The sequence below is a fragment of the Capra hircus genome, chromosome 1, assembly GCF_001704415.2.
Source record: "Capra hircus breed San Clemente chromosome 1, ASM170441v1, whole genome shotgun sequence".
NCBI classification, from domain to species: Eukaryota; Metazoa; Chordata; class Mammalia; order Artiodactyla; family Bovidae; genus Capra; species Capra hircus.
In genome coordinates this window covers 117040009-117067944 of record NC_030808.1, presented here as the reverse complement: position 1 = coordinate 117067944, position 27936 = coordinate 117040009, and the positions used below count along the sequence as shown (strand labels likewise).

Sequence of the window (27936 nt, the reverse complement as noted above, 5' to 3'; positions counted from 1 at the left end):
CCTCCTCCCTCCCCTCAGAAGGGGAAAGACACGTGGTCCCATAATCCTTTGCCAGTGGGATCCCATTATGTTTCCCCAGGGAGAGGCCCCTGCCTGAGGTGTGGGAGGTGGGAGAGGAGCAGTGGCCTTCGCTCACTTCTGGCAGGAGGGTGGTCTTTGGAGGATGGCAGTTGCTTGCCATTTCTGCATTGGAGTATGGGTAACTCCTGCCACTCTCTCCCTTGGTGCTGTTGGCTTTGTGGCTTCCTGAGATTCCCTCATTTTCCCAAACAGCAGGGCTGTTCCTTGACCGTCACTTTCCCAGCCTTTCAGGAGGTTGTGAAAGCACCTGCTCCCTCCCTGCTTTCTGTTTTCCTGATGGAACTCTGACTGAAAAATAAGGCCTTTGGCTGACTTACTCATTCTCTGTTGTCCCCAAAGTCAGTGGTCTAGTTTTCCGACCAAGAGTGCAAACCAGGGATGACTCAGGATGTGCTCCAAATTTGTATTTCCTAGTCATTGTATACACTTTTCTTCACACTGCCTCCCAGAAAAACACAACAGAACAAATGAAAGCACCATCGTCATTCGTTAAATGTTTTCATTTATCATAGCTGCTATTGTCGTTATTATATCTTGCTTCATACCAGAATTGTGACAAAGGGCTATTAGTTTTAGAGAAAGTGAAGAAAGGTAGGAAGGTTGCTTTAATTTTTCCCAAACCTGGCTGGAGGGGAAATTCACACATCCTTCCAGTTTATGAAACAGGCGTCGGATCTTTATTAAACTGGCCAGCAGAAGAAGGTCATCCCCGTTCAGGTATCGGAGCGCTGGAATCTCCTTGGCATTTAGCAGCTTTTCAGCAAAGAGAAAGAGAAAGGAAGCTCAGGGTTCCGTGTGGAAATAGTGACTGCAGAAGCAGGAGGTGGGAGGAGGCGAGAGGCAACACTAGTTAGGGGCTGGAGTCCCCTGTGAGTCTGCTGCTGCCGCTAAGTTGCTTCAGTCATATCCAACTCTGTGTGACCCCATAGACAGCAGCTCACCAGGCTCCCCCGTCCCTGGGATTCTCCAGGCAAGTACACTGGAGTGGGTTGCCATTTCCTTCTCCAATGCATGAAAGTAAAAAGTGAAAGTGAAGTTGCTCAGTCGTGTCCGGCTCTCCGCGATCCCATGGACTGCAGCCTACCAGGCTCCTCCGTCCATGGGACTCTCCAGACAAGAGTTCTGGAGTGGAGTGCCATTGTTATCTATAAATAGGGTCAGTGGTATTAATTCTGATCTGAACAGGAATGAGCTGTGGAGATTTGAGAGACTAGAGCAGACCAGACCAAACAGAATTTGCATACTTTCTTTCAAATGCTTATAATGCATTCAAGTCATTATAACAGCATATACTATTTCACCAGCATCTATGGAGGAGGGCACAGAAATGCTATAGTTATCCTGTCCCTGGGACATACCCAGTGTGGAGTGAGTGCTGGCCTGGAGGCTGGGAAGGCGGTGGGGAGCACCTGAGCTGGGCTTTCCAGAAGGCCCTGGGATGACCGACACTCCTTTTCTTCTCCTAAATGCGCCCCCACCTCCAGGAGCTGCTGCACATGAACATTCCCAAGACCCTTCCTTGCCCTCTGTGCCGCCCATGTCCTCTCAGCCTTGGGTGACTCAGGCTGATGCTGTCTCCTTGAGCTGCAGGAAGGTCAAGGGTCCCAAGCCTTGCCTGGAATGTTTCCAAGGCTGAGCTTTAGGACCAGTCCAGGAGGGGCATGTAGTTTCAGTGGGGTGGGCTAAAAAGCAAGCCCATCTGCTACCTCCTGCAGGCACAGTGACCACTTATTCACCTGCCAGAGATGTGAGATCACAGTATTCTTCTGCATTTTCACCCCTCCCCACCTTGGAAGGAAGGGAGAGAGAAAGGAAAGAGGGATGGGGGAAGGAGGTTGAGATAGCTGAGAAACCATTTTTAGTTTTCCTTCAAATCCCATAAAATGGGAAACGTTTTCAGAGAGTAAATCAATAGGAAATAGGAAAGATTTTTATCAGCAGGAATAATCTTAAGGAATTCCTGAAGATTGAGAAGCAGCTGGGACCATATCCACTGAGAGATAAATGATCAAATGAAACCACTAGTCCAGAACACACATATTCTGAGCTCAAAGTCAAGCGACTATTAGGATGGCATTTCAGGCAAAGAGCATTAAGAGGGACACATATTGATGATATTAAATTTTTTTGTCAAAATAGAAACAAAACCCCTCAGTGATACTCTGAGTCACATAATGGACACAAAGCTGAAGGGCCAATAGGTGAGCTGGCCCAGGGGTGAAAGGTGTAACTCACCATGAAGACAACACCTGGAATTTCCTAACCACAGAACTTCAAGACAAGACAAAGCAAAACCTGATAGAAATTATAGAAAAAAAGGACAAATTCACAGTTGTACTGGGATATTTTCGTACATCTCTCAGAAATAAACCAACAATATAAGAAGAAAAGGATATAGAGAGAAGTATGAATAGAACAATTAAACATACATTATACAATTTGTGCCAATAAACATTCAACCATCTGGGGGGTCAAATATACATGGAACAGTCATAAATTATGTCATCAACTACAAAGAAAATATCCCTGCATTCTAAATAGCAAGAAAAAATACAAGCTGTATTCCTTGACCATTTAGAAGTTAACGAGAAAAGGTAGCAAATTTAAAAAACCTTATTTGAAAGTTCAGTAACTACTGAGTTGAAAAAATCAAAATAGCACTCATAGACTATATAGAAGTGAAAGAAAACAAAAGCACTATATGCATGCCACGGTAGGGGTGGGGTGGACTGCTGGGAGTTTACACAGGGTGGTCAGGAAAGGACTCTGAGAGCAGAACGTGAGGGAAGTGCTAAGTGGGGTATGGGGCATTTTAGGTTGAGGGAACAGCAAGTGCAAAAGCCCTGTGGCAGTGATGTGCATGGCATTGTCCACAACAGCAAAAAGGCTACGGTGGCTAGAGCAAAGTGGGTAAGAAAAGAGGACTACAGAGAAATATTTAAAAAGGAAGTCCAGATCATGTATTGTAGTGTAGGTGTTTTATAGGCTCTTCGAACATTACTCTGAGTAATGTTAGAAGTCACTAGATAGACCATTTTCATTAGTCGCTAGGTATTTTTTGATTTCCTCTTTGATTTCTTCAGTGATCCAATGGTTGTTTAGTAGCATATTGTTTAGCTTCCATGTGTTTGTGTTTTTTACAGTTTTTTTTCTTGTGGTTTATTTCTAATCTTATAGCTTTGTGATTGGAAAAGATGTTTGATATGATTTCAATTTTCTTAAATTTACTGAGGCTGACTTTGTGGGCCAGCAATCCTGGAGGATGTTCCATGTGTACTTGTGAAGAATGTGTTTTCTGCTGCTTTTGGATGGAATGCCCTATAAATATCAATTATGTTTTCAAAATATCACCCTTACTATCATGATAGAATTGACTTTGGATGCTGGGACACTCGGGAGGAGGCTATTGTAATAATTTAAACAAGATGGATTAAGTAGATACATAAGGCAGATGAGGTAATAGTAATGAAGGATGCAAGGAGTGTTGGAATCTGGTGACATCTTGGTGGTAGCATTTAGAGGACTTGCAGATGAAAGACGTGGACAGAGAAGAGAGGACCAACCCCAAAGTTTTGGGTCTGAGCAAATGAAAGAAAGGTGTTGCCACTTCCTGAGACGGAGAAGACGGAAGGTAGAACATGCCGTCCAATGTCAGTGTGCTCTGTGAAGTTCCTAATACCCTTTCGATGCCAGATGGAGATGCAGGGTTGGAATCAGAGATATTCAAGTTTAAAGTTCCTGGGAGATCCACCTGGAGATCAAAGGAGGGGTTATCAGCGAGCAGATGGTATTTCAGGACAGAAGATTAATGAGGGAGTTAGTACAGAGAGAGAAGAGGTGAGCCCAGTGACAGGCCCTGGAGCCTTTCAGTATTTAAAAGAGGGGAGGTGAAGAAAATAGGAAAGGAAAAATGAGAAGGAGTAGTCCCTGAGGTGGAAGCAAAATCAAGGCAGAGTAACTCCTGGAAGCAAGAGAGGAAATGCTTCCAGGGGGAGAGGGGTGAGAAACTATGTGTGCCCATTGTCACTGAGAGGGCATTAGATTTAGCATATGGTGACCGCAGTAAACGTGTAATACTATGCAACAACCAAATGGACAAATTTATTTGGATATCTAGACATGAAAGATATTCCATTTAACTTGTGGAAAACAAAAACAAATAGAACAAGTCTAATAGTACAATCAGTGTAGACAGATGCAGTTTTTATTTTAAAAAAGATGTATATGAATAATTTATAAATATATAGAAAAGAGAAATACACACCAAATTTTCAATGTGATTACCTTTGGGAAGAGGATTAGAATAGAAGAAAGGATGGAAGGGAGGAATATCATTTTAACTCTTTTATGTCTATATTATTTGAATCTTCAAATATAACAGTGTATTCACATGTCACTTTTGCAATTTTAAAAAACTGAAAGGGTCATTATGAGGATAATGAGAAAAGCAAACTTTTTAACATCAGATTCTTTCTTTTGCACCAACTGTCCTTCTGATTAAAACTCATTTCGAAAGAGAAAGGCAAGGAGAAAGAGACAGAGCATTTTTGACATTTTTGCTAAGGATGCATTTACCATGAATCTATTGAACCCAAAAGAGGCTATACTGTAGATTTCTAACCAAGGAAGAAACTTGTTTGGACTTGCCAGCTGACTGCAGTAGCTAGATTGACTGGAAGCAGCTTGAATATTGCTTAGCACAGTGTGGACCCTCGCTCTCTGTTGACTGAATCTGAAGTCTCCCTTTTGTCTGGTGTTTATGAAATATCCCTGCCTATATGGAATCCTGAAGGCATATTTCCAATTACTTAAATGTATAGACATTTTAGAAACTGAAGATGTCTTTGGAGTTTGGAGCCATCTCTTCCTTGAAAAATTGATGAAATAAGGTCCTCAGAGCTTAGGATACTTATTCAAAGTCACATATTATGTGTGTTCTATATATAGTCCCTCAGTCGTGTCCGACACTTTGTGACCCCACGGACTGCAGCACGCCAGGCTTCCCTGTCCTTCACCGACTCCTGGAGCTTGCTCAAACTCATGTCCATCGAGTGAGTGATGCCATCCAACCATCTTATCCTCTGTTGTCCCCTTCTCCTCCTGCCTTCAATCTTTCCCAGCATCAGGGTCTTTTCAAATGAGTCAGTTCTTCCTATCAGGTGGCCAAAGTATTGGAGTTTCAGCTTCAACAGCAGTCCTTCCAATGAATATTAAGGGTTGACTTCCTTTAGGATTGACTGGTTTGATCTCATTGTGCTCCAAGGGACTCTCAAGAGTTTTCTCCAGCAACCCAGTTTAAAAGCATCAGTTCTTCAGTGCTCATCCTTCTTTATGGTCCAGTTCTCACATCCATACATGACTACTGGAAAAACCATAGCTTTGGCAAGATGGACCTTTGTCAGCAAAGTAATGTCTTTGCTTTTTAATACGCTAAGTTGGTCATAGCTTTTCTTCCAAGGAGCAAGTGTCTTTTAATTTCATGACTGCAGTCACCATCTTCAGTGATTTTGGAGCTCCCCAAAATACAGTCTTTTACTGTTTCCATTGTTTCCCCATCTATTTGTCGTGAAGTGATAGGACCGGATGCCATCTTAGTTTTCTGAATGTTGAGTTTTAAGCCAAGTTTTTCACTCTCCTCTTTCACTTTCATCAAGACACTCTTTAGTTCTTCTTCACTTTCTGCCATAAGGGCAGTGTTATCTGTGTATCTGAGGTTATTGATATTTCTCCTGGAAATCTTAATTCCAGCTTGTACTTCATCCAGCCCAGCATTTCACATGATGTACTCTGCATATAAGTTAAATAAGCAGGGTGACAATATACAGCCTTGACGTACTCCTTTTCCTATTTGGAACCAGTCTGTTGTTCCATGTCCAGTTCTAACTGTTACTTCTTGACCTGCATACAGATTTCTCAGGAGGCAGGTAAGGTGGTCTGATATTCCCATCTCATTAAGAATTTTCCACAGTTTGTTGCGATCCACACAGTCAGAGGCTTTGGCCACAGACAATAAAGCTGAAGTAAATGTTTTTCTGGAACTCTCTTACTTTTTCGATGATGTTGGCAATTTGATCTCTGGATCCTCTGCCTTGTCTAAAATCCAGCTTGAATATCTGTAAGTCACAGTTCACGTACTGTTGAAGCCTGGCTTGGAGAATTTTGAGCATTACTTTGCTAGCGTGTGTTAAGTCGTATGGCTCAGATGGTAAAGCGTCTGCCTGCAATGACCTGATTGACCCTGGGTTCAATCCCTGGGTCAGGAAGACCCCCTGGAGAAGGAAATGGCAACCCACTCCAGTACTCTTGCCTGGAAAATCCCATGGATGGAGGAGCCCGGTAGGCTACATCTATGGTGTCGCAGAGTTGGCCACGACTGAGCAACTTCACACTTTGCTAGCATGTGAGATGAGTGCAATGGTGCAGTAGTTTGAACATTCTTTGGCATTGCCCTTCTTTGGGATCAGAATGAAAACTGACCTTTAACAGTTCTGTGGCCACTGCTGAGTTTTCTAAATTTGCTGAGTGTAGCACTTTCACAGCATCATCTTTTAAGGTTTGAAATAGCTCAACTGGAATTCCATCATACCTCCACTAGCTTTGTTCATAGTGATGCTTCCTAAGACCCACTTGACTTTGCATTCCAGGATGTCTGGCTCGAGGTGAGTGATCACACCATCATGGTTATTTAGGCTATGAAGATCTTTTTTGTATAGTTCTGTGCATTCTTGCCATCTCTTCTTAATATCTTCTGCTTCTGTTAGGTCCCTACCATTTCTGTCCTTTATTGAGCCCATCTTTGCATGAAATGTTCCCTTTGTATCTCTAATTTTCTTGAGAGATCTCTAGTCTTTCCATTCTATTGTTATCCTCTATTTCTTTGCATTGATTACTGAGGAAGGCTTTCTTATCACTCCTTGCTGTTCTTAGAAACTCTGCATTCAAATGGGTATATCTTTCCTTTTTTCCTTTGCCTTTCACTTCTCTTCTTTTCTCAGCTATTTGTAAGGCCTCCTGAGACAACCATTTTGCCTTTTTGCATTTCTTTTTCTCGGGGATGGTCATGATCACTTCCTCCTGTCCAATGTCATGAACCTCCATCTATAATTCTTCAGGCACTCTGTCTGTCAGATCTAATCCCTTGAATCTGTGTATATACATGTAATCCCTTTTATATACATGTAATCTATTTATATACATGTAATTTTTATACATCTAATCCCTTGAATCTATACACATACATGCATATATATATATATATATATATATATATATATATATTTCAGCTTTACTGAGATATAATTGAGAAATTCTACATCTCTATTGGGGCTTGCTTGGGAAATTCCATGGACAGAGAAGCTTGGTGGGCTACATCCATAGGATTGCAAGAGAGTTGGACAGGACTTAGCAACTAAACAACAACAAACATCTCTATTGAGCTATCATTTATTAAGTAGTTGGTGCCAAGAAACATGCTAAGCACTTTATATTCTCATTGAATCATCACAGCAATCAATAATATAATAGAGGAATCATCCCCATTTTATAGAGGAGGGCACTGAAGTTCAAGTTCACCAGCTTAGCTAAGTGTTGAGGTTTGAAACTATTTCCTATAAACTTAAGTCTGTGTTCTTAACCATCGTGCAGCATTGCTGGTCACTGAGAGTGTTCTTTGGGCCATGCCCTGGGCGGTGTAGAGAAATCAGTAAGAAAGAGATTCTATCCTGCAGGAGCTCACCATCCAGTAGGAAAGGCAGCCACAAAGGCAAGTAAGGCGCATAGTTCAATAGTTCAGCAAGCACACACATGGACAGAGATGAGTACATGGACAACCTAGAGAAGGACATGATTGACCTTGTTTGGACAAAGGGCAAGGAGGTCTGGGAAGTGTCTCTAAGGAAACAGGGTTTGTGTTGGGTCTTGAACATGGTCAGAACCCAGGTCTCCTGACTCAGCCAAAGGCTTTCAGCTAGAACACAGAGAAAAACAATACAAAATACTAAAACCCAAACCTCAAAGCTGCACTACCCTGGTGGCTCAGATGGTAAAAGTGTCTGTCTACAATGCGGGAGACCCAGGTTCGATCCCTGGGTCAGGAAGATCCGCTGGAGAAGGAAATGGCAATCCACTCCAGTTCTATTGCCTGGAGAATCCCATGGACAGAGGAGCCTGGTAGGCTACAGTCCATGGGGTCACAAAGAGTCGGACACGACTGAGCGACTTCACTTCACTTCACTCATAGAGTAGACACTCAGTAAATGTTATTTGGAATCAAGTTTGAACTAAAAAGGAATTTGAGGAAGAAGAAACAATAAGGCTGTCTCAATTCCGTATGAATTCAATTCCATATAAAACTTTCACTTTTTTCCTTGAATTTCAAAATTCACAGTGGTGCACCATAGATTACACACGAGCATAATCTGTCAGTAATAACACTAACTAACATTATTTTACTCTTATTCTAAATGCTTTAAAATGTTTATAAAAATGGACCTACCTTCACTTTGGTTCCGACACTGATTCTTGCTTGTTGGCCCATTGCTAGAAAAGTGATTGAAATCTTGTCTTGTTCTAAGATGCGGATTCCAACGTAATGGTTCAAAGCCAGAAACACAGGTTTAAATGAAACAAAGGGTGAGGAAGTGACGGAACTTGACCAATTCCAAGCCCTTACTCTGTTGCCAGCTTGATCTGAATATTGACCACCCAAGATATTGATGTATACCCTGAGGAGAAAGGAAAGTAAAAATCATAAACAGGAACATTATAATTCAACCTTGAAATTAGCTCTGCCACTTGCTAACCAAAGAGAGCAGCAGTTTATACTAGCCAATAGTCTACGGCTTCCTTGATGGCTCAGCGGTAAAGAATCCACCTGCAGTGCAGGGGACACAGGAGACACGAGTTCAATCCCTGGTTCAGGAAGATTCCCTGGAGTAGGAAACAGCAACCTACTCCACTTTTTTTGCCTGGAAAATCCCATGGACAGAGGAGCCTGCTGGGTTACAGTCCATGGGGTCACAAAGAGTTGGACACAACTGCACACAACACGATGTGCATATGAATAGTGGAAAACCTCATACAATCATAGGAGCCATATTACTGTGGCAGAATTCTATACTAATTTGAAGTACTGGGTGTAGTTTAAGACCTAGTGATAAACCAAAATGCATCCAGAGGTGGAACCAGGATGATAAAGGGATCTGGAAAATGATGTGCTGGGGAGGATTAAGAGGGAGCAGGGTAGATTTAGTCTGGACATGAAAAAACACAAGAAGGCAGGCTCTACCTGGAAGACGGGCGAGGACTGGTGCTTAGACTTTTCCTGTGCCAGTATGGGTATCAGTGAGTGTAAGTTCTAGGAAAGGCTGTACTGGCCTCAGTACTGAGACTTGTTTTCTAACAGCAACTGGGGGGGCCAGGACTTCAAGGATATCAAGGCTGGTATGGGTAGAAAGGGCTCAGGGAACATTTTTGAGATCACTGTGGTTGAGAAGAGCCCAGTAATGGAGTAGAAGGGGGAACTGACACCAGCCAGGCGCCCCAATCTCTTAGAGTCGCTAATGCCACATTTTACTATATTACCAACAGAAGCAGCCCTGTACCATCTGAGATCTGGTGTCACTAGTGACTGCCATTCTATTCCATGATCTCCTCTGCACACTGTATCACATTCTTCCATCTCGGCTCACCATGTATTTCTCAGGGAGGGAGGATAGGTAGGGTTCTAGGTACTTAGAAAGTTGGCTTAATTTGATAATAAATTATTTTTTTTAAATCAGATGAATCAGCCATGAGGGCCCCCTAGAATAGGATAACTCACGTCTTATTTTCCCAATTTTGAGTAGCAGCAGTAATCTAATAGCAAAAATACAAATGAGAAATTGAGGTGGTTATCTTATTGTTTCTGGGAAGGAGATTTAGTTTTATCATGCTATGTGGGCGAAGAAAACATTTGGTTAACATTATCTAGATAAATTGTGTGCCATTTACATAGTATGTAGTGGCAAAGATTCAGGGTGTGCCTTCAAGGAACTTCAATCCTACAGGAGAGGTGGGCTTGCTACACAAGAGGCTATGAGGGTGTTAAGGAGCCATGTCAGGGGGCCCAGAGTTCATTTGGTGGGTAGGAAGGGTTCATTGGTACAGAAAAGTCCTAGAAGCCAGTGAATATTTGGTGACAATTAATATTGTGCCTTACCAAATAAATGTAATACAGAATTACTGCTGTTATTGTTCAGTTGTCAACGCGTGTCTGACTCTTTTGCCACCCCACAGACTAAGGCCTGCCAGGCTCCTCTGTCCATGGTATTTTCCAGGCAAGAACACTGGAGTGGGTTGCCATTTCCTTCTCCAGGGGAACTCCCAGACTTGGGATCAAACCCAGGTCTCCTGCATTGGCAGGCAGATTCTTTACCACTCAGCCACCAGGGAAGCCCCACAGAATTGCTACTGAACCCTGAAGGATAAGTAGAAATCCTCCAATATAATTGGGGATAATGGTTTGACTACTCCTTTGAACTAAAAGTGCAATATTGATAGCTCCGTGTGTCCTAACTTCCTCAAGTACTGGCAGAGTATTCAAACTTTTGTCAATTTATTGGCAGAGTTTCTTAAGATGAGATTGTTATACTTGTAAATAGTTTAAAGGCAGAGAATATCTCTTTCTGAAAAACTTAAAAAGTTGAAATTGTATTTGAAGTTAGAACTCAAATTTCACTTTCTCAGGCTAAATGAAATAATACAAGATCACAGAGCATATATATAGTAGATCAAAGGCATCAGGACCTTAATCGCTAGAGATTTTATATATTGTTGTTAAGAATGAATTTTTAAAGAATTATATAGTTGCTCATAGGAAAAGTGCTGTTCATTGTAGCTATGGGGTGCCTTGTTGTTTAGTCACTAAGTTGTATCTGACTCCTTTTGTGACCCCATGGACTGTAATCCACCAGGCCCCTCTGTTCATGGGATTTCCCGGACAAGAATACTGAAGTGGGTTGCCATTTCCTTCTCCAGTGGGATGCCTACTTATTAGGACTATATCTCAAACAACAGAGTATGACAGCTGTCAGTTGCAAATTATTTCCATTGATGAGGCCAGCATTTAGGCTAAAGAGAGACTGCTGGGTTTATATCTCAAACATCCCTAGAGTGGTCATATAATTTATCTAGAGGGGTTTTTTCCTAATATTAAAATTGTACAGCTATATTTTCTTGCTGCTTATAGAAAAAATATGATGAGCTTTGTTTTATGTAACTGCCTGGGATTTTTCCACTGCATATGGGATGACATAAATAAAAAACTTCTCTGAATTGAACATTCCTATCCTATGACCACTAATTTAAAAAAATCTTCTTAAATTCATTTTTGTCTTTCTAGTTATAAGATGAATAAAATCTGGCAATCTAATGTATAGCACAGTGATTTCCATTAACACTGCAGTTATGTAGTTGAAAGTTGCTAAGACAGTGGATCTTAAATGTCTTAGAAAGAAATGGTAATTATGTGACATGACGCAGTTGTTAGCTAACACTACAGAAGTAATCATTTTGCACCATATAAGCATATCAAATCAATAACCATTGCACACTTGTAACTTACCCAGTATATGTCAGTTATATTTCAAAAAGTTGAAAAAATAAAAGGAAAAATAAAATTTCATGAAACTCGAGAAACAAAATAACCTCAGGAGGAATCTAGAAGCCTACCAGACATTTCCATTGGGATGATAGCAGGAACTTCTGCCAGAAGAATCTAGCAATGCCAGGATTGCAGGGTTAGTGGGCATGTCTTCTTGGACTATACAAGTGAAACCATTTATCTTGTTGGGCACTCGGATGATGGCTAGGTTTCCAGATGGGTAACTGAGATCAGTTAAGGTCATTTGAGTTATTCTAATGGTCTTTGACTAGCCTGAGAATAAATTTAATTTATGAGAGAGTCCTTTGAAGCTATAAAGCGTCCTGAAAATGAATGGGAAGCACTGTTAATTACTAAAAAATTTTATGCTTTCTGTGTGCATCAAAATATATTTATGAGACACAAAAATCCTCACCAAAAATACCAGCAAATGGAATCTAGTAAAACATAAAAAGGATTATATGTACAACGACAAATCGGAGTCTATCCCAGGAATGTAAGGTTGGATTACCATCTAAAAATAAATTAATGGAAACATACTACATTGATAGAGAAAAGAGCAAAAATAGAGATGATCATTGCAATAGACACAGAAAACGCATCTGACAAAATCCAATACCTTGTTGTGATAAATGACTCAATGAACTAGGAATAGAAAGGAACCTCTTCAACCAAATAAGGCATGTCTAACAAAAACCCACAGTTAACGTCACACTTAACTGATGGCAGACTAGGTGTTTTCCCCCTAAGATCAGGAAGCAGACAAAAACGTCCACTCTCCCCACTTCCATTCAACCTCATGCTGGAGGTTCCAATCAGGCAAATATTATGGAAGGAAAAGAAATGAAGGCATCTACATTGGAAACAGAAGAAGTTAACGCCTATCTCTAATTGCAGATAACACGCTCTTGTAAAAAAGAAAATCCTAAGGAATCTACAAAACAATGTCATAGAACTAACAAAAGAGTTCAGTAGGACTGTAAACTGAAAGGTCAATATATACGAAAAAATTGTATTTCTAAGCAGCGAACATTTTGAAGATGAAATTAAGAAAATAATTCCATTTACAATAGCATCAAAGAATGAAATATACTGAGGATAATTCATGGACTGTTAATATTCAGTCCAATCTAAACTGATTGGAAGTCCAGCAGTGAAGTAAACACAAAATTGATTCTGAATCATTTTGAAAATCAGCCTTAGTCTTCAAAGGAGTGAAAAGGAATTAAAGCCAGGGCAGGAAGTGATAAGTAATGCTACAAGTTGGAAAGTTATTTAAAAATTTTTTGATATAATGAAAGAAAAACCTACTCTCTTTTTCATAGGGCTTGGGGAACTAAAATTTCTTTACACTTCTTATGCCATAAAGTCATTTTTCTGGGTTCATGATGGGGTTTAACTAAACATTTAGGCAACTATGGCTAAAAATGACTTTCTCCTACAAAGTGAGGCCCTTGGTTCACCAAAAACTCCTCCTGATTTCATAGCTTTGTTTTACTTTCCCAGAGATATTAAATGGCCTTTGTGTCAAAATAGCAAATGGCCTGGCCATCAGGCAGAAGTTCAAGTGATCAATAACTTAGTGTTCCATAAAATGGATATTGAATTTTTGTATTAAAAAACAACGTACTGCTCATGGATGTGTAGACTGGTACACATTTTCTGGGGGACAAAATCTAGTAAGGCTTTTTTCTTACCCAGAATTTCTATCTCTAGGTATTTAATTCAAGGAAGTAAGTGACAAGTATGCAGCAAAGTGCGCACAAAGCTGTTCATTTAGCCATTGTATAAAACCGCCCCAAATTGTGAAAACACCTTTGATCAGTACTAGTGGATAGATTAAAGGAATTATAGTTCCTCCCTATGATGGAATACCATATGCATATAAAGATGGTGTAGTATCTCTGTATTTATTGCATATTACATACTCATAATGTTTATGAGTATTTATTGTCCAATATTATTATTAAAGGGAGCAAGTTATAAAATAATGAAGAACTTGTTTAGAATTAATTTTTAAAGAATTGTATAATTGCTCCTAGGAAAAAATAAGGAAAAATTTATAAACAGATGTTAATAGCTTTGCTCTGTGTGATAGGATTTGGTCATATCTATCTTTTTTCCTTCGTATTTTTTTAATCTCTTTTTTCTTTAGCTTTCTTTTTGTGAAGAAATAAGCTAATGAAAATAAGTTGTTGAAAGAAAGGATACAATATTTGCGTTGTCCCGTCTGGAAATGAAGTCAGAAACTTGCTCCCATGCTTGTAGTGCTTTTCAAAGAGCTCATTCGTCACGATCTACACACCACAGAAAACAAAAGGATGGTTATATGATGACAACAGACAACCTTTGCTTGCTAGATAGTGATACAAACCATTTCTTAATTTAAATTTTTCTGGCATCAGCAACAGGGGACAATCCTTAGGAATCATTAAAGATTGTCCCTAAGCCATGCAGATAACTTAAGAAAATCTTTCTGGCAGGAATCTGACATTACTTATCTCTTTAAAGGGTCTGTGTTTTTTGTCGTTTTTAATTTATTTAAAAGTTTAAAAAAATTTATTCAGTAGGACAAGATAGAAGAGAGTGCTTAGGCTTTAGCCAGGATTATATTTTAAGCAATTGTTCTCATCAAAACAGCAAACACTTAAAAAGAGTTTATCACATGGTAAGGTATTTTTTTAAATTGAAGTATAGTTGACGTACAATATTATATAAGCTTCAACAGAGTGGTTCACAATTTTAAAGGTTATATTTCATTTATACTTATTATAAAATATGGGCTGTATTCTCTGTGCTGTATGGTATTATTCTTGTAGCTTATTTATTTTATACATAGTTGTTTGTACCTCTTAACCTCCTATCCCTGTCTTGCTCTTCCCCACTTCCCTCTCCCCACTGAAAAACACTGGTTTGTTCTCTACGTCTGTGAGTCTGCTTTTCATTATATTCACTAGTTTATTTTCTTTTAGACTCTACATATTAGTGATACAATGCAGTATTTGTCTTTTCTGACTTATTTCACTTAGTCAAACACCCTCCATCCATGTTGCAACAAATGGCAAAACTTTATTCTTTTTTTACGGCTGCTGCTGCTGCTGCTAAGTCACTTCAGTTGTGTCCGACTCTGTGCAACCCCATGGACGGCAGCCCACGAGGCTCCACCGTCCCTGGGATTCTCCAGGCAAGAACACTGGAGTGGGTTGCCATTTCCTTCTCCAATGCATGAAAGTGAAAAGTGAAAGTGAAGTTGCTCAGTCGTGCCTGACTCTTAGCGACCCCATGGACTGTAGCCTACCAGGCTCCTCCATCCATGGGATTTTCCTGGCAAGAGTACTGGAGTGGGGTCCCATTGCCTTCTCCGTTTATGGCTGAGTACTATTCATATCTATGTGTGTTAGTTGTTCAGTTGTGTCCAACTCTTTCAACCCTGTGGACTGTAGCCCACCAGGCTCCTCTGTCCTCGGAATTCTCCAGGCAAGAATACAGGAGTGGGTCGCCATTCTCTTCCCCAGAGGATCTTCCCAACTCAGGGACTGAACCTGTGTCTCCTGAATTTCAAGCAGATTCTTTACCACCAGAGCCACCAGGGTAAGGCCATTCATATCTGTGTGTGTGTGTGTGTGTGTGTGTGTGAGTGTGTGTGTGTGTGTGTGTGTGTGTGTGTGTGTGTGTGTGTAGCGTCTTCTGTATCCATTCATCTGTTGATGGACACTTAGGTTGTTTCTATGTCTTGGCGATTGTACAATAAATAATGCTGCTATGAACATTGTGGTGCATGTCTCTTTGCAAATTAGCATTTTCATTTGTTCATGTATACGCTCAAGAGTGGAAGCACCAAATCATATGGTAATTCTAATTTTAGGTTTTTGGGGAAACACCATACTGTTTTCTGTAGTGATTGCACCAATGTACGTTTCCTCTAACAGTGTATAAAGATTCCTGTTTCTCCACATCCTTGCCAATATTTGTTATTTGTGTTCTTTTGGATGATGCCATTCTTGACAGCTTAGGTGATATCTTATTGTGGTTTTAATTTTCATTTCCTTGATGATTAGTGACGTTGAGCATCTTTTAATGTGCCCATTGGCCACCTTTATGTCTTCTTTAAAAAAAATGTCTATTTGGGTCTTATGCCAGTTTTTCAACCAAGTTTATTTTTTATTTATCTACTTTTACTTTATACACATATTGCTGCAAAAACAGAAGATTAAAAAAAAAACCAACCAGCCCTAGCACAATGGAGATATCCTATATCCTGACTGTAGAGGTGATTATATAACTATCAAAATTAATGGAGCTGTACATATAAAAAAGGTGAGTTTCACTATAAATTATACTTCAATAGAATGACTTTACACTCTAGTATAAGCTGTAGCATCTGGTGTCTCTTCAAGGTTGTTCTTGAAATTGATTTGAGCAAAATACTAGTGAAATATGGGAAGATGAAGAAAGAAATACTGAGAGATATTCTGTATTATAGCTCTAAGCCTAACTATTTTATTATCTAGGTAATACTCAATAGGAAAATGAATTTGTACCCAACAGGGTTTTATAATGAACTAAAAATTCAGTTTAATTCTCTTTCTTGCTAATCTTGAATTATAATAAAATAGATATAAGAATTCCTAGGGCTAATCTAAATTTTCATGTAAATGTTGCCATTTATTTTGAAAGATAATATGTTTCTCATTATTATGAAATATAAAATACATTTAGAGAAGCACTAAAATATGCTATTTTGTTAATGGATAGTTATAACATGAACATCCATGTTATCACCATCTGGGTCAAGAAATAGAACAGTGCTAAAACTCTAGAAGTCCCCTGTGTGCTAATCCAAAGTCAGTGTTCTATAATATCTAAACAATATAGTTTCTTTCCCATTTTGAATTTTATATAAATGGAATCATATGATGGGAATTTTTTATATTTTGTTTCTTTTAATCAACATTACATTTGTAAGATTCATATGTGTCCCAGTGTGTAGCCATAGTCCAATAGCTTCCAATTGTGTATAGTATTCAATTGTATGACTTCATCATTTATTTATCCATTGTATTTTTAATGGATATCTGGGTCGTTCCCAGTTTTTGGCTTATAAATAATGATACTCTGAACACTCTTTTGCATGTATGCTGGTACCCAGTTCCTCTCAGAACTTATATCCAGAGGAAGAATTGTTGAATTCCACTTTACAAAAGAATATGTGTCTTTCACTTTACAAAAAAACTGCCAAAATGGTTTTCAAGCTGTTGTACCGATTTGCATTCCCATTACAGGCTAAATTGTAGTGACTGTTATTCTACATCCTTTCTAACATTCAGTAGTATCAGACTTTACAACTGATTTATTTAGCCAATATGATAGATACGGACATACGTGTGTGTGTGTGTGCTTAGTCGCTCCGTCCTGTCTTGCCCAACTCTTTGCGACCCCATGGCCTGCAGCCCACCAGGCTCCTCTGCCAGTGTACACTGATCTCTAACTGTGGTTTCAGTTTTCTTCTCCTAGGTTACTAAGGAGGTTGAGCATCTTTTCATATCTTTATTGACCATTTGGATTTTTTCCTTGGAGAAGTGGTCAAGTTTTTTTTAGTTCATTTTTTTCTACTAGGGAGACTTTTTTTCATGTTGATTTATAAAAATTCTTTATACATTTAGGACAAAAGCCCTTCGTATATCATACGTGCTATAAAATATCTCCCTTCTTGGCTTTTCTTTTAAATTTTAATTTATCAATTCCTTTATGGATACTGTTTTTTAGAATTAGTAAATCTTTCCCTAACCTAAAATAATAAAGCTATTCATCTATTTAAAAAAATCATTATAGTTTTATATTTCACATTTAAGTCTTTAATCCACTGGAAATGAAATATTATTTCAACTTCATTAAAAAATATGGATATCTAACTGTCCCAGCACCAGGTGTTGACAACATTTTCCTTTCTCCATTATCTTGTAGTGTCACTGCTGGCACATATCAGATGTCTGTGTGTGCATAAGTTTGATTCTGTATCATGGATTTTTTGTTTATCCTGCCCTCAAGCTACACCATCTTAATTACTATACTTTGTAATGTTGTTTCTCAGTTGCTCAGTTGTGTCTGACTCTTTGTGACCCCATGGACTGCAGCATGCCAGACTTCCCTGTCTATCACCAACTCTCTCTGTCATTATCTGAGGTTGTTGATATTTCTCCCAGCCTTCTTGATTCCAGCTTGTGAGTCATCCAGCCCAGCATTTTGCATAATATACTCTGCATATTGAAGAAGGGAATGGCAACCCACTCCAGTATTCTTATCTGGAGAATCCCATGGACAGAGGAGCCTGGCATGCTATAGTCCACAGAATTCTCCAGCTCAGAATATTAGAGTGGGTAGCTGTTTCTTTCTCAAGGGGATCTTCCCAACCCAGGGATCAAACCCAGGTCTTCCGCATTGCAGATGGATTCTTTACCAGCTGAGCCACCAGGGAAGCCCAAAAATACTGGAGCGGGCAGCCTATCCCTTCTCCAGCAGATCTTCCTGACCCAGGAATCAAATTGCATTGCAGGAGGATTCTATGCTCATATAAAAATAAATTTATATAAAAAGATATTCAAAGCAACATTATTTAGTAAAACAAAAAAAAACTTTTAATAATTTTTATTTCCAATACCAGAAGAATGGTTAGATACTATATGAAAAGGCTCATAGATATTAAAATGATGTTAATGTAACCTATGGGCTTTCCTGGTGGCTCAGTGGTAAAGAATCCCCCTGCCAATGTGGGAAATGCAGGTTTGATCCCTGAGTTGGGAAGATCCTTTGGAAAAGGAAATGGCAACCCACTCCAGTATTCTTGCCTGGGAAATCCCATGGACAGAGGAGCCTGGAGGGCTATAGTCCATGAGGTTGTAAAAGAATAGGACACAACTTAGTGACTAAACAACAGCAATGTAAGCTATATAATATCATAGGAAAATTGTTGAAAATTAGGGCAACCCATTCCAGTACTGTTGCCTGGAGAATCCCATGGACAGAGGAGCCTGGTGGGTTACAGTCCATGGGGTTGCAAAGAGTCAGACACGACTGAGCGAGTAACACAATAACACAAAGTTAAAAGTAGAAAAAATTACATATGTAATATAATTACAGGTCTGTTAACAAAAACCTATGTTTAAAAACTCTGGAACAGTGCTAATAGAACTTTTATTGACCATAAAAGTTTTCTATAACTGCCTTGAAATATGGTTACCATTAGTCACACACAGTTATTTAAAACTTGAAATTTAGCTAGTGTGACTGAAGAATTATATTTAAAATTTATTTTATTTTAATTCCTTTAAACTTGGATAGCCGTGTGAAATATTTGTTACCACATTGGGTGGTGCAGATCTAGATAATATTGAAATACTAATCATGATTTTGGGGATGAGGCTGAGACTTCTGGTGGTTTTCTACCATTGATTTTAGGTTTCTAAAGGGTTTCAAATGTTCCTCACTATACAGTGTTCACATTTTAAACTAAAAAGGCTTTAACTAAAATAGCCCCTCATTAGACACATGTAAGGTATTGTTATAAAGTCTGTGTGCGTGCATGCTAAATCACATTAGTCTTGTCTGACTCTTTGTGACCCTATGGACTGTAGCCACCAGGCTCCTTTGTCCATGGGATTCTCTAGGCAAGAATACTGGAATGGGTGGCCACACACTACTTCAGGGAACTTCCCAACCCAAGGATCGAACCTGTATCTCCCACAGTTCCTACATTGCAGGTGGATTTTTTTTTTACCACTAAGCCACCAAGGAAGCCCATTATTCTAAAGTAGAAGTTAAAAGGCCAAGTCTGTACCGATTCTTTATGACTAATAGTTAAACGTGTCTTGTAACCAAGCCACCATCTTCATCGAGACAGCTTTTATAATTTTAGGTAAAACTGGTTTTTAAAGAGTAGCAAATAAAAAAATTACAAGCTAATTACCTTTCCACATGCTATCCTAGAATCACAGCAAACAATGGATATATTTCTTTTGTCCAGTTGATAATCAGTTAGTTCTTCCTTAACTGACTCTCCTTCTGGAATATCCATGGAAAATTGATAAGAAATTGTTTTATAGTGTTTTGCATCTAATGGGACAAGAATCACATGCAAATACATATATGTTTAAAACTTTCCAAAATCTCTCTTCTAAAATGAAAGTTCAAACTCTATTACAAATGCATTGATTCATTGGACACTTTTTTCCATTGGACATTTTTTTAATGAAAGAAGAATGAGGAGCTTCATTAAATTAAATTGAGGGGCCCTCTTTTGTTAAAAAAAATGAGAACATTCTCATTTTGTTGGAAGAACAAAAATGATGATTTTCATTATGTGGAATTTTTTGGCCGTAGGTTTAGTATGAAAGAGTTGAATCCTAAGGAACTTTATACTAGGGGTTGAGTTGGGAAAAAAATGTTCTCAAAGTATTTTTTCAATAGCTCTGAGTTTCAGAGGAGCCTGATGTGCAGAAATATTAAAAATAAAATTTAACTCCAATGTGCAGCCTATAAGGAGAAAAGCAAAAATATAACTCTAGAACTTCTGATTCTAAAATTGATGCCCCTTCAGTTGTATTAGTACTGCAGCTATACTGACCAGCTGACCAGTGGGGCCCATCTATAAGAAAGGAATTTGATTTATTTTTGACAGACTTTCCATATCCTAGCTTGAAACAAAATGGAATGTATGTTTTACTAAAAGAGAGACAATGAACTCAAAAGCTCTTTCTAGCTCTCTTTAAAATGCTCTATGTGCTAAGTCGCTTCAGTCATGTCCGACTCTTTGCAACCCTATGGACTGTAGCCCACCAGGCTCCTCTGTCCATGGGTATTCTCCAGACAAGAATACTGGAGTGGGTTTCCATTTCATCCTCCAGGGGATCTTCTGAATGCAAGGGTTGAACCTACATCTCTTATGTCTCCCGCATTGGCCGGCAGGTTCTTTACCATTAGTGCTACCTGGGAAGCTCCCAAGTGCTCTCTGGTGGTGGTGGTTTACTCACTAAGTCCCATACAACTCTTGCGACCCCATGGACAGTAGCCTGCCAGGCTTCTCAGTCCATGGGATTCTCTAGGCAAGAATACTAGAGTGGGTTGCCATTTCCTTCTTCAGATAGATGATCTTCCCGACTAAGGAATTGAAGCTGGGTCTCCTGAATTGCAGGCAGATTCTTTACCGACTGAGCTACGAGGGAAGCCAGTCGAAGTCAGTGCTCTATGCTGCTGCTGCTGCTAAGTCGCTTCAGTTGTGTCCAACTCTGTGCAACCCCATAGACGGCAGCCCACCAGGCTCCCCCATCCCTGAGATTCTCCAGGCAAGAACACTGGAGTGGGTTGCCATTTCCTTCTCCAATGCATAAAAGTGAAAAGTGAAAGTGGAGTTGCTCAGTCATGTCCGACTCTTCTTGACCCCATGGACTGCAGCCTACCAGGCTCCTCCGTCCATGGGATTCTCCAGGCAAGAGTATTGGAGTGGGGTGCCGTCACCTTCTCTGCAGTGCTCTATAGATGCTGCTAAATTATTTCAGTCAATAACAGCAGTGAACTGAAGACTCATAACTTCAAAAGCTAGGTGATAGAAAAGTGGGGTTTTCTGACTTTTAGCCATTTTGACTGAGGCATTGACCAAAATGAAAAATTTTAATATTATTTTTAAAATACATCAGTTTTTGCCCTTGGTCAAACACATGAGCTCTCTGATGTATAACTGATCTATAACATCAGCTTTGAGGAACTTACCTTCTTCAGAGAAAGCAGGCTGTTCTTTTGTTAATATTTCATAGTGTTTGGCCATTTGTCGCTCTTGTTTTCTACAAAATTAAAAACATGATGCACAAGTCTGAAATGTGTTCCAAGTTTAAAACAGTATACTATAGTGTGGTGGGAGAAGGAGGAGGTGGTGGTGAATCACTTATAGATGACTCCAAAGCAGAACCCAGAGCCTAAATTCCAGGAGGATAATGGTCATTCATGACCCAGAAGGAAAGACCTGAGACATGGAATCAGCGGTTGGCCTTTCAGTGTGAGTCAGCAGGCGCTGAGAAAGGAGAATACCTGCCACCAGGCCTTCATTCGACTGCAGCCACTCTAACCACTGCCTCTGGTGAACCTAGAGGAAACTCTGAGAATGAAGGATTACAGGCCCCAGTTAGCTAAGGGCTATACGAAATGCAAGCCAGCAGCTTGCCTTTTCCTGCCCCTACCCCGACAACCTCACATGTATTTAATTGGATAAAGCCTTCTCTAACTGCGAGATGCCCTGTGACCTGCAACCAGAGGATTATACATTCTGAAAAAGACATTATTCAAAGGACTATCTCCAACCTGGACAGAAGGACCCTTATCGATGACACAGATTTACATCAAGATAAAGATGATGTGCAGAGAAAAACCCATGCCCCCAAAGAGATTACAGCCACTCCTCCAAACAGATCCAGCAGGAATAACCACAAAAGTCACGCCAGAGCCCCTTATAGAACAGGGCGAGAACTCCATGACCCCACCGAAGTAGGGTCTACGAGTTCTGTGTCAGCATTAAAGAAGTTACAGAAGACTGACCATCTGTCCCTCATGACCCCAGTAAAGATTTCTTGGGGTTCATGTCTCAAGGAAAATTTGAAGTAGGAGATAGATGGGTCTCTGGACTGAACAGCTGGTGATTTTCAAACAGAGCAAAACTGAAGTTTGTCCTCAGCCAGACAAAAATGACACGTATTTCCCTTCCTCCATTGATATGGAGGGAATAAACTAACGGGGGAATTTGTAGCAGTGAAAAGGAAAAAAGAGGAATGAGTTTTTCTTTTTCACTTCTCTGAGAGCAAAGAAGATAAAGAGAACAGTGAGCAGGCCTGAACACTCCTAGTTTATTTTACTTTAACTGCTCCTAATTCTGCACATCTGTAAGTTTGCTTTTCTGCCCCCTAACTGCAGGAGCTACACTTCACTTGACTCTATGCTAAATACATCCCCTACCCAGTGTCTACCTTTACAACAGCCTTTCCCTTGTAGTTACATGTCAGAAAGAAGGCCTCAGAGCCTCCAAACTGCCAGATGCAGTTACTGGGTTACTGACACCAGTTTATGACTGTCTTTGAAACAAAGCAGAAGGAAGAAATCTAGATCCCATCACGTTTGTTTCCTCTTCACCGACTCCTGACTTTGAGCACTTGCCTTAGGGGCACAGTTCTTGAGGCAGGAGCATAAGGTGTTCCCCTCTCTGCCAGCTGAGAATAAAAGCCACCATTCTATTTCTTACAAAAAAAGAAGTATACTATAATTTTTTACTGTTTACATGCCATTCCTTATTCTTTGTATCTGTTATTACTTGTGAACCCAGTCATTTAATCAGTGCATATGTGTTTCTACTGTACTTAGTGACAGATTTCTCTAATATATTAATAGGAATTCCCAATTTCCCTGAGAATTTGGGATGGGTAAATTTTCTACTCTAAAAGTCAGTGAGCTCACTGAGTTTCTGACACCTTCTGACTCTCATAACGTCCACCAGGAACTGCATGAAGTTTGCTTTAGCCAATTTTTGTTTCTTCACTGGGAATGCATCTACAAAATTATCTGCTTTGAAAAAATGAGGTTTGTTTTTAGAAAAGGCTTTCTAGGGCTTCCCTGGTGGTCCATTGGTTGACAATCCACTGCCAATGCAGGGGACATGAGTTCGATCCCTGGTCTGGGAAGATCCCACATGCCACTAAGCCCTCAGACCACAACGACGGAGCCCACAGGACACAGTTACTGAAGTGCTTGCACCCTCAAGCCCACACTGTGCCACGAGAGAAGCCGCCACAAAAAGAAGCCTACCCACCACAGCGGGAGAGCAGCATCTGCTTGCTACAACTAGAGAAAGCCTGCGTGTAGCAATGAAGACCCGGTAGAGGCAAAAATAAATAAGTAAATAAATCTTAAAAAAAAAAAGGCTTTCTAATTAAGTGGGCCTATCTGAGTTCCAATATCAAAGGCTCACTGTTACCTCCGCAGAGCCTTTTCTTTCGCTTTGAGTCTGTCAACTTCACTGCCGTGGGCGGCATGAGGGTTAATACTGATTAATTCAGCTTTAGAGCTCTGGATTTTTTGGTTTTCTTCACAAATGTAGTCAACCAGATTTTGGAAATAACCACAACAGGAGGTCTGAAAAACAAAGACGTTATTTTCTTCTCCTCGGCCCTAGATGAAGGTAATTACAGGAGGGGAAAAAATTAAAACCCAAAATGGCTAATGGGGTTTTGGATAACAATCTATCATGTTTTTTGGGGGGGTGCTAACAGCTTTATTGAGGTATAATTCCCATATCATACAATTCACCCATTTCAAGTGTACAATTCAACAATTTTTAGTATATTCACAGAAGTGTGCAGTGATCACAACAATCAGTTTTAGAACGTGAAACCTGTACTCAGTAACAGTTACTCCTTCTCCTCCCCACATGGCTGCCACTAATCTATCTGCTGTCTCTGTAGATTTGCCTGTTCTGTATGTTAATATAAATGGAATGTGGTGCTTTGTAACTGGCTTTTTTCACCTAGTACAATATTTTCATTTATGTTGAAGCATGTTTAAATGCTTCATGTCTTTTTACGGCTGCATAAGATTCCATGGTATGGGAGGAGGAACAAGATGGCGGAGGAGTAGGTGGACATGGAATACATCTCTCTCCACTGATACACCTTCAGACACAGAAGTGCATGCAGAACACCAGCTGAGAGCTGACAGGAGTATCTGACCAGTGGAAAAGAATATACAGAGCCATGCAAAACTCAGCAGGATGAAGGAACTAGGGGGAAAAACAGGAGTGTTAGTAGGATGGACCTGCCCTTGGCAGGTGGGGGAACTGAAGGAGGGGTCCGATCCCCACAGCGGGGCAATTGTCTGAGTCAGAGGAGAAATATAAAGGCTGAGAGTGAAACAGCTGATCTGTGGCAGCCTAAATGGAATGAGAATCAGACAGTTTTTGCTGCAGCCATACGTACCCCGGACAGGGCCACAGGTCCCCTAGAAGGCGCAACAGCTGGGAGCTGGAGTTTAGGGATTGTGGAGCAATCCCAGGGCGAGGGCTGCTGTTGACTGTGGAGAGACGGATTGAGGGGATGTGAGGGAGGAGATTGTGATGGGAAATGCCTGTGGAGGAAAGCCGGGCAGCCACAGAAGCAAGCCAATACTGCTGAGTCATGTGTGTGGGGTGTAGCCATCACCATAGCCTCTCTCTCCCCACATGCCAGCATCGGCAGCTGAAAATAGAGAGGCTGGCCCATCAAACGCCTCACCACTGAACTACAGAGTAGGACCTCAGCCAGGGGGGCCCCCCTATGTGCCTGACATGCCTAACAGTAGAGAAGGACCCCAGGCAAGGGAACCCTCTAAGTGCCTGAACAGGCAGGGCTACAGAGAAAGGACTGCCCAAAGAGGCCTTCTGATTGCCAGCTATAAGAGGCTTGAAAAAAGACTGTTAGGGCCATAAGTCCTGCAGTGGAGGCAGTCTGTGTCCCTGCACACTTGGTGCTGCCAGGGTCCCTGCAAGCCAAAAAGATGCACCACTTTCATGCTCAACCCTCACTGGGGCAGAGCTGCCACAGGCCAAAAAGGTCTTGCATCTATGCATGCAGGGTCACTTTGGTCATGTCCAATTCTTTCAACCCTGTGGACTGTGGCCCACCAGGCTTCTCTGTCAGGGGGTTTCTCCAGGTGAGAATACTGGAGTGTATTGGCCAATACTGGCTGCCATACCCTTCTAGAGCCCTATATTTCCTGCTGCCCTAATCACCAACTCCTCTGAGTACCTGGTGCTGCCAGAAGCCCTGGGACCCAAGCAGCACCACCTCCACACCTGGCCCTCACTGGGGCAGACCCAAATCCTCCAGGGCAGTCTCAGGTGCAAACCCCAGGGGATGACCCACACATTTGGAAATAAAAGCACAACTGAAACCCAGAGGCAGTGTGGCTAAGGAAGAAGACCCAAAATCTTCCCACCCACTGTACAAGCTGCAGATTGAATCCACGTGATCAACTAGGCAGACTCTGTGTCTATGGAATATATAAAAGGACATTGAGAGCTCCCCCAAAAGAAAACACACTAGTTCTGATAGCTGTGGACATTGGAGGCAAGAACACACAGGAGTAGGAGCAGATTAGACTCTGAGCTGCCCCCACAGCAGGTCCAGTGACCGGCACAGTGTTGGAGGGCATCCTAGGGAGGTGAAGTAAAGTAGACTGTGACTCCAGCAAAGGAAAGGACTCTGACAGCAGTGACTCAAGAAAAACATTTATTATTCTTATGTTTTGACTTGTTTTACAGATTCTTTTGGATTCATTTTTTTCTCCCCACCCCACTTCTGTTGTAGTTGTCAATTTTATTGGCACTATGAAATCTAATTAAGCTTTTATTTTTCTCATCACATTTTTTATTGTTGTCATAAACCTCTGTGTTTTTATGGGTTTTTGCTGTTCTGGGGAGTTTTCCTTTTTTTTTTTTCTCTTTCTTCTTCCCTTTTTTTTCCTTTTCTCTTTTTTAATTTTAATTTTCTTAAACCTGTTATTATTTTTTTCCTACATTTATTCCTTTGTTTGCTTTTCCTACTGTTCTTTTCCCCTTGCAGTTAATCTTTAATGTATATAAATCTTCTTTATCTACCTCTATTTATCTTTGCATATCTAGTCTTTTTTTCTTTCCTTTACTCTCAACATATTAGTTAGTTTTGTTTTCATTGCTTTATTCCCATCTTGGCACCTTGATTTAGTTATGTTTTCCAGTTTGTGCTTTAGTTTTGCTGTTAACTGGTAGATATAATTCTTGGTTTCCTTTGTTTACCAGATCAATCTATTGTACTTTATTTCTGTTGGAGACTGTTTTGATTTTCTTATGGGTGTATATTCCATTATTTTAATTATTATTTGTCTGATTTTGTAACTGCCATTTGTCTGGGATTCATCTTTGGTTTCTCGTTTTGGGGTATTTGTTTTCATCCCACTTAATGCCATAACAAACCACTTGTGAAATCTTCATTCCTGACAAGAGATCAAGTCCTGAGCCTTTGGAGTGGGAGCACTGACTCGAAGACCGTAGACTACCAGAGAACTAACCCTAGGGAATATCAAATAGTGAGAACTCACACAAAGGAAACCGCTTGAATACAAGACCTGGCATCACCCAACCACCAATAGCACACTGTGCAGGACACCTCATCTAAACAATAAACAAAATAGAAATTCATCAGCAGACAGGATTAGCACCTCACTCAGCCTTACCCAGCAACGGGAAAAAAAAGAAGCAAACAAAAAACTCAGCACAAATCTCACCCTATACAAAGCTTACACAGGCCACTGGACCAACCTTAGGAGGGAAGAAACCGAAAGAAAGAAAGAATTCAGCCTTGAAGTCTGGGAAAAGAAGACCTCAAACACAATAAGTTAAAAAAAATAATGAAAAGGCAGAGAAATACTACACAGATGAAGGAACAAACCAGAAAACACAGAAGTTCAAATAAATGAAGAGGAAATAGGAAAACTACCTGAAAAAGAATTCAGAATAATGGTAGTAAAGATGATCAAAAACCTTGAAAACAAAATGGAGAAAATGTAAGAATCAATTAATCAATCAATTAATGATTGATTAATGATTAATTGATGATTAATGATTAATTAATGATAATCATTAATCAATGATCTAGAAGAATGAAAGAATAAACATACAGAGACAAACAACACAATTACTGAAGTTAAAAATACTCTAGAAGGAATCAATAGGAGAATATCTGAAGCAGAAGAACAAATCAGAGAACTGGAAGATAAAATGGTGAAAATAACCTCTGAAGAGCTGAATAAAGTAAAAAGAATGAAAATAGCTCAGGACAGTCTCAGAGACCTCTGGGACCATATCAAATGCCCCGACATTCAAATTATAGGGGTTCCAGAAGAATAAGAGAAAATGAAAGAGAAAAAGAAAAGTTTTGAAGAGATTATAGTTGAAAATTTCCCCAACTGGAAAAGGAAATAGTCAATCAATCCAAGAGGCACAAAGAGTCCCATACAGGAGAAACATGCCAAGACACATACTAATCAAACTAGCAAAGACTAAACACAAAGAAAGAATATTAAAAGCATCAAGGGAGAAGCAACAAGTGACATACAAGGGAAACCCCATATGCTTAACAGCTGATCTTTCAGCAGAAACTCTGCAGGCCAGA

The 27936-nt window shown here is 40.2% G+C and overlaps 1 protein-coding gene across 1 annotated transcript in view; it reads right to left on the bottom strand.

The window, feature by feature from the left end:
- Positions 571-27936, bottom strand: part of ERICH6 (glutamate rich 6) — a 41890-nt gene continuing 14524 nt past the window's right edge. Inside the window, exons 8-14 of the mRNA XM_005675576.3 lie at positions 23730-23887; positions 21485-21555; positions 19686-19831; positions 13934-14019; positions 11791-11946; positions 8576-8804; positions 571-834 (exon numbers count right to left, since the gene is read on the bottom strand). Of these exons, the coding sequence (XP_005675633.2) occupies positions 571-834; positions 8576-8804; positions 11791-11946; positions 13934-14019; positions 19686-19831; positions 21485-21555; positions 23730-23887 (1110 nt within the window). The remainder of the gene's footprint in view (positions 835-8575; positions 8805-11790; positions 11947-13933; positions 14020-19685; positions 19832-21484; positions 21556-23729; positions 23888-27936) is intronic.